Here is a 7,527-nt window from a genome sequence, read left to right on the forward strand (position 1 = left end):
CAGGGTTGGGGTTCAGAGCTGGGATTTGGGGTTAAGGACTGGGGTTTGAGGCTCGTGGTTGTGGTTTGGCACTCAGGGCTGGGGTTTGGGGTTTAGGGCTCACTGCCAACTGCAGAGTCCCCTCCCGCTGGCAGGGACTGGGATTTTTCTGGTGGAACAGGTTCCAAGTGCCTCAGCCCCTCACCTCCCTTTACAGACCACACAAGCACAGGATGAATAAGCAGACTTAAAGCTGTTTCAGCATTTTTATTACTATTTTGGGGTGTCTGCAGCTGGAACTGGGGGGCTGGGCGTGGCCAGGCCATTCCCCCCCACCCTGTGCCAAGCAGCCCGGGTCATCCTTGGGATGGGACTGGCAGGACAGGGGGAACAGGGACTGTGTGGTCCCTTCGCTGCCCGGGGCCCACACCCCCACGTCCGCCTAGGGCTGCCGGGTGCCCACAGCGGAAAATCCCCTTTTTGTCCCCGTTTCTGTGAGAAGCCAGTGAAGTCCAACCAGTGCCCGCTACCCCCGGGCGCTTTGCCCGCTCAGCCGTGGGCAGGGGTGATGCTGATTTTGGGCTAAGCCCGGCCATGGGAGGGGACATCCCTGCCGGTCCCTCCCGTCACATCCGGAGCAGAGACCCCTCGGGCGCGGCGGGGCTGGCGCGACCCGGGGGCTGCTCGGGGCCGGGGCTGGCCCGCATCCCCGTGGGGATGTAGTACAGGCTCTCCAGGTAGCCGCAGTCGGGACCCCCGGCAGGGGACGGCCCCTCGCCCTTGGGAGCCGAGCCGGGGGTGTCGGCAGCCGGCGAGGGGCGCGGCGGGGACGGGGCGGGGGGCGGCGGGGCCGGGAGCCCCGGGAAGCCGCCGTAGGGGGCGTAGGGTGGGCCACAGACCCCCGGGGCCATGAGCAGGGGGTTGAAAGGTGCCTGGTAGAGGCCGGTGTGTGATGCCACCGGCGGGACCAGCACCTCCAGGTACTGCCCGGTCTCGGGGTCGTAGAGCGTTTTCATCTGGGGCTGCCGCGGCGGCTCCACGTAGTAACACTTGCCGCTGCTGGGATCCACCAGCATCCTCCGCTGGGCGGGCAGGGGGGCAGAGAAGGGCTTCGGGGGGCTTTGCCTGCTCCTCCCACTCGGCGAGGGGCCGTCGGTCCTCCTGAGGAAATGAGGAGCATCCTCCAGGTGGGGCTGGGCGGGGGGCTCCACAGCAGCCGGGCCCTCGGGAGGTCGGGGCAGGGGGAGCTCAGGGCTGGGCTTGCTCCAGGGCACTTCCCCACCAGGAAGGGGATAGGCACCGGTGCCCAGCAGAGCGCTGGCTGGGTTGGGGACAAAAGGGGATCCAAAGAAAGAGCCGGGCATGTTAGAGACTGATGGATGCCCAAGGGAAGTGGGGACTGGGTTGCTGACCAAGGGGGACCCAAAGGGTGAGCCTGGGTTGGGGATCAAGGGGTTCCCAAAGGAAGCACTGGATGGATTTGGAACCAATGGGGACCCAAAAGAGGCACTGGATGGATTGGGGACCAAGGGAGACCCAAAAGAGGCACTGGATGGATTGGGAACCGCTGGGGACCCAAATGATGCACTGGATGGATTTGGGACCGGTGGGGACCCAAAGGATGTACTGGATGGATTGGGGACCAGTGGGGACCCAAAGGATGCACTGGATGGATTTGGAACCAGTGGGGACCCAAAGGATGCACTGGAAGGATTGGGGACCAGTGGGGACCCAAAGGATGCACTGGATGGATTGGGCACCAGTGGGGACCCAAAAGAGGCACTGGAAGGATTGGGGATCAAGGGGCTCCCAAATGATGCACTGGATGGATTGGGCACCAGTGGGGACCCAAAGGATACATTGGATGGATTTGGGCCCAAGGGAGACCCAAAGGATGTGCCAGATGGATTTGGGACCAAGGGGTTCCCAAAGGATGCACTGGATGCATTTGGGATTAATGGAGGCCCAAAGGATGTGCTGGATGGATTTGGGACCAAAGGGGACCCAAAGGACACAGTGGTTGGATTGGGCACCAAGGAGCTCCCAAAGGATGTGCTGGATGGATTTGGGACCAAAGGGGACCCAAAGGACACAGTGGTTGGATTGGGCACCAAGGAGCTCCCAAAGGATGTGCTGGATGGATTTGGGACCAAAGGGGACCCAAAGGACACAGTGGTTGGATTGGGCACCAAGGGGCTCCCAAAGGATGTGCTGCAGAGATTGGGGACCAGAGGGGCCCCAAAAGATTTGTTTGAGCTGGAAACCAAGGGGGTCCCAAATGATGTGCTGGCCAGGCTGGAGGCTAATGGGAAGCCAAAGGATGAGCTGGTCACGTTGGTGACCATGGAGGTCCCAAAGGATGCACTGGCTGGGTTGGGGGCTGAGGGAGCCCCAAAAGAGGCGCTGGCCGGGCTGGGGACAAAGGGGGTCCCAAAGGATGCACTGGCCGGGTTGGGGACCGAGGCCAGCTTTGGCATCAGCGTGGGTTTGGGGGCTCTCTCGGGCATTGCCAAGTAGCTGGAGTTCTCTGCCGGGCCAGCGGGCGGGTAGGGCTCTGCGGCCGCCGGCCAGTGCGGCGAGCGCTCCCAGGGCTCCCTGTGCTCCGGCGGCCGCCCCGGGGAGCCCCCGCTGCTGCCCCCCGACCCCCGCCGGCCGCGGGGCTGCGGCTGCTCGGCTCGGGGGTCCCGGCTGTCCCCGCTGCCGCGCCGCTGCCCCGGCGGCTCCCTCCCCTCGGCGGGGCTGCCCGGCGGCGGCGGCAGCAGGACGGTTTTCTCCGCCCGCAGCAGGGCGCTGCCCGCGGCGGGGCCGCTCCCGCCGCCCGGCCGCCCCACCAGGACGTGCAGGTGAGTCTCCACGTGCGGCAGCCGCTCGGGCCGCGGCGGCACCCGCAGCTCGCTGCGCTCCCGGCGCGGCGGCGACGCCGGCTCCTCGCTGGGCAGCGCTCCCCTCCGCGTGGCCTGGACCCTGGTGATGTTGATGGGGGAGCTGTGCGGGGGCGCGGCCCGGCTGCCCGGGGGCTTCGCGGGCCCCTCGGCACACGCCGGCTCTGGGCCGGGGGCCGCCAGCCCCTCCTCCGCCGCCGGCTCCGGCTCCCGGCGCACCGAGGTGCAGTGGATGACCAGAGGGGCGGCCGGCGGCGGCTCCCCGCTGCTCGCCGGTGCCGCGGTGCCGCGGGAGGCGCCGCCGGTCCCGAACTTGAGGCTGTAGCTGCTCTTGACCAGCTTGCGCACGTCCCGGGGCTGCGGGACGCGCCCCTTCCCCTTCTCCTCTGGCTTGGGGGGCGCGGCCGGCGGGGAGCCCCGCGGTGCGGGGGTGCCGGGGCTGGGCGGCCGGCGGGGCGCTGCCGGGGGCTTCTCTGGCCGGGCCTGCGGCAGCGGCCTCGCCTCCTGCGCCCGGGAGGGGCCGAAGGGGCGGCGCGGCGGGGCGGCGGGGAGCGCCCGGCTCTCGGCCTTGAAGGGCAGGCTTTGGGAATGGATGGGGCCGATGGCTCGCTCCTTCAGGCTGGGCCACGGCCTCGGCGCCCTCGCAAAGCGGGGGGCGACATCCAGCACCTTCCCCACACCAGGCTGGGCTTCGAACAAGGCGCGGGCTCGCTGGTAGCAGATCCTCTCCGACGTGTGCTTCTCCGCTGCCGCGGGCAGCCAGCGGCCCTCCAGCACCTCCTGGTACTTCATCCTCTGGTTGAGCTCGTTGAACGTCTTCCTCAGGTTGCAGACAGTCTCCCTCGTCGCCTCGCTGAGCACCACGCCCTTGGTGGGATGGCTGGCGGTGCTGGTGGCGTTCGCCGCGGCCGCCGTGGCCACCGGCATCGCTCCGGCGCGCAGGTCCTCGGCCGAGAAGCTGCAGTCGGAGCGGGACAGCGAGCTGGACTTGCCCTCCAGACCATCGCCCAGCAGGTCGGTGCCGGCGGAGGACGGCCCCGAGGAGGTCGAGCTGCCCCGCATCCCCTTCTGCTCCATCTTGATCCGCTGCTCGTACTGCATCTTCTTGGCCAGCACGTTTTTCACCAGGCACGAAGCCGCCCTGGTCCTGTCGGTGCCCAGGGACGCCGCCTTCATGAACTGCTGGTAGTTGAGCCTGAAGTCCTCGCCCGCTGCTCTGCCCTTGCCGGGGGGCTCCTTCCTGGCGGGGGGCTGCGGCGCTGGGCCATCCCCCCGCGGGCCAAAGCCCGGCTCCTTCCTCTCCTTCCTCTTCAGCAGGATCTGCCGCTTGGGCACCGTCCTCTTCTTGCCGTAGCCCTTCCTGGCCTCGCCGCTCTCCAGCTCCACGTCCACGCACTCGAACTGCTCCTTGCCCAGCAGCTCCCCGTCCCCGGCGGCGGGGAAAGGCCAGCCCACCCTGCCGTGCGGAGCCGTGGCCGCGCCCCGGGGCTCCCCGGCGCCCGCCGGCCACCGCCGCGGCCGCCCGCCGTCCTCCGACAGCGAGTTGGAGAGGCTGGAGGAGGTGTGGGAGCTGCACATGTCGAGGCGAGCTCCGGGGAGCCCCGAGAGGCTGCGGAAAGCCCTGGCCGTCAGCGCCTGCACCTCGCCGTCCACCTCGTCCGAGTCGCTGGGCAGCCCGGCGAGCATCGCCGCGGGCTGCCGGGGCACGGCCGGCTCCCCCACGGCCGGCACGGGCTGCCGCTCCCCGCCGAGGGGACCCATCCTGCTCCCCTGGCCCTGCGCTGGGCTATTCTTAGCCGCGCCGGACAGCTGAGCCCGCTGCGGGCGGGCGAGGGGGCCGGGCGGCGGGGCCGCACCGGGGGCCCCCGCCGGAGCCCAGCGCCCCGGGACAGCCCGGCCCGCCGAGCCCTCCTCGTCCAGGAACTCCAGGCAGTCCTTGAAGGTCTCCGTGCCGTCCGAGCACAGGGCCGAGTGGTAGGAGGACACGGAGGAGCTCGACATGCTCTTGGTGAGGTCGTCGCGGGGCAGCCCCGGGAGGTGTCCGTCTTCCTCCTCCTCCTCCTCCTCCTCCTCCGCGGAGCGCCGGCCGTCCCCCGCCGCGAGGGAACCCTTCCCCTCGGGGGACAGCAGCCCCGGGTCCCTCTTCCCGCGGGGCATGGTGGCAGGGGGAGCCCGGGGGTCCGGCCGGTGCCGGGAGCCCTGCCCGGGGCTGGGGCCGTGGCTCGACCTTGTGGCTCCCTGGCGGCGGCGGGACCGGCGGTGGCACTGAGCGAGCCCCGGATCACATGGACCCGGCCAGCGCCAGCCGGGCCAGCCGCTGCCAAGCGCATTGCAGGGATGCCACCGCCGCCCCCAGCCTCGGGCACCTGCGGGGGCCGCCGGCTCATCCCTGCCCCTCATCCCTGCCCCACAGGTCCCACAGGTCCCACAGGGCATCCCCGCACCCCACAGAGCTCCGAGTGTGCGACCCCATGGACCGGCCTGGGCTGCCCCAGAGCCGTCTGGGGATGTCCCAGCCCCGGTGCTCAGGGCACAGCAGGATCCCGAGCTGCAGCTCCATCCCCACCACGGCTCCTCTCCCGGTGCCACCTCACCACAGCAGTGGTGCATCCACACCGGGCTTTCCCCAAAACCCTGAGCAGGAGCTCCCCAGAGCTAATTCAAGCGGCCAGGAACAAACTCAAGGCTTGGGATGAGCAAAGTCGGGTGTGGAGCACCCCTGGGATTCACAGGACTGCAACCATGTGACTTTTTTGGGGGTAGCCAGTGGTGGGGTGGCTGGGGTGACACGAGGGTCTCTGCAGCTTGCCCACCCCAAGTGCTGCAGGTGCAGCCCAGCCCCAGCTTTTGGGGGAATTTTTGCTGTGAAACTGCAGCAGCAGGTGCTCCCCAGCACTGCCAGCCCCGGAGCAACCTGATGCCCAAGTCCTCTGGGTTCATGCAGGGACTAAATTTAAACCTTGGCAAGGAGGAGAGGAAAGCTTCCCGCAAGAGCTGGGCTGGCACTTAACCCTTCGCTGCTCAGCCAGGCTGGGCTTGCAGGTGGCATTTGTGCCCGCAGGGGACCTGCCACGGGCAGCACTCACTGCTGTGCTGGCCTTGTGCAAGACTGTGTATGTGGGATTTCAAACCCCAAACCCCTTTCTTCACAGAAAGGGTGGTCAGGCACTGGCACAGACTGCCCAGGGCAGTGGTGCAGTCACCATCCCTGGCCTGGATTCTCCACAGAGCTCCAGGGCAGGTCTGGGGCATCCCACCTCCCACAGCAAGTGGATGAGAAGTGGATGGACAGGGGATGGACACGGGAGGGACAGGGGATGGACAGGGAAGGGACAGAAGATGGACACTGGATGGACACTGGATGGACACTGGATGGACAGGGGATGGACACTGGATGGACATTGGATGGACACTGGATGGACAGGGGAGGGACAGAGGACGGACAGAGGATGGACACTGGATGGACAGAGGATGGACAGGGACAGACACCGGACGCACAGCCGGGTGTCCGGTGCTGCTCTCCTGCCACCCTCGCAGCCTCCGGTGTTGCTGTGTCACTTGTCACAGCTGTTGTCACTGTAACCATCGTGATTTTAGCCAGACCTGCTAATTCAACACTGATTTATGGTTAAGCCAGCGTGATACTGCCTGTGGCCTCACCACTGCACTTGTTTATTAACCTGGATTTCGTGCCAGCTCGGTACGTGCTCACCTCAGTACTGGCAAGCCTGGCACGGGCAGTGAGGAGGAGAGGATGAGGAGGAGGATGGTGAAGAGGAAGGCTGCTGGTAGCTGCCAAAAGCAGGATGTGCCTCTCCCACGCTGGAGTTACTTTTTGCAACTCCGGAGGAGCAGGAAACGCTGGCCCAGCTCGGCAGGGGCTTCCAGAGCCGCCTCTGGGGCTCAGGAGGGGTTTGGGCATCTGGGACACGGCAGCAGCCCCGGCACTGGGACAGCCCGGGGTGCTGTGTGACACGGGGACCCACCCGTGCCAGCGTGCCACAGGGCTGCTCCAGACCCCTGTGGCTTTCCAAGCCCCGTTCCCAGACCCCTGCTCCTGCCCCATGCCCTGTCCCGCTCCCTGTTCTGTTCCCAGCACCTGTCCTGTTCCAAGCTGCATTTGCAGCCCCCTGCCTCATTCCCTGTTGTGTTCCCAGCCCCCGGTCCCATTCCCAGGTCCGTGTCCTATTTTCAACCCTCAATCCCGCTCCCAGTCCCGTGTCCCATTCCCAGTATCATGTCCCATTCTCAGCCCTCCATCCCATTCCCATTCCCCGTTCTCACTCCCATTCCCGCTCCCATTATTCCCATTCCCATTGCCACTCCCATTGCCATTGCCATTCCCTTTCCCACTCCTACGCCCGTTCCCACTCTCATGCCCATTCCCACTCCCTTTCCCACTCCCATTCCCATTCCCGTGTCCCACTCCCGAAGCCACTGAAGGCGGAGCACCGGTCCCTCACATGGAGGGGCGGCTGTCAGTCCTCGGCACCGATCCCGATCCCGATCCCAATCCCAGCCCTGATCCCGATCCCGACCTCGGCCGTGTCCCGTGTCCCATGTCCCCCAGGTCCCGTGTCCCATGTCCCGTGTCCCATGTCCCATGTCCCCAGTCCCGTGTCCCATGTCCCCATGTCCCGTGTCCCCATGTCCCGTGTCCCATGTC

General features: G+C 67.2%; 1 protein-coding gene across 1 annotated transcript; it reads right to left on the reverse strand.

Moving 5' to 3' along the window:
- Positions 1-226: 226 nt before the first annotated feature.
- Positions 227-5,234, reverse strand: PROB1 (proline rich basic protein 1). Its single transcript, XM_056502662.1, has one exon. It carries the CDS (start codon positions 5,016-5,018, stop codon positions 606-608), a length of 4,413 nt encoding a protein of 1,470 aa, XP_056358637.1. The 5' UTR covers positions 5,019-5,234; the 3' UTR covers positions 227-605.
- Between the last annotated feature and the right edge of the window lie 2,293 nt (positions 5,235-7,527).

Source organism: Oenanthe melanoleuca, chromosome 13 (genome assembly GCF_029582105.1).
Source record: "Oenanthe melanoleuca isolate GR-GAL-2019-014 chromosome 13, OMel1.0, whole genome shotgun sequence".
NCBI lineage: Eukaryota > Metazoa > Chordata > Aves > Passeriformes > Muscicapidae > Oenanthe > Oenanthe melanoleuca.

Bases quoted from the DNA above. Each gene is read 5' to 3' on its own strand.
- PROB1 (XM_056502662.1), bottom strand. From the start codon at position 5,018: ATGCCCCGCGGGAAGAGGGACCCGGGGCTGCTGTCCCCCGAGGGGAAG.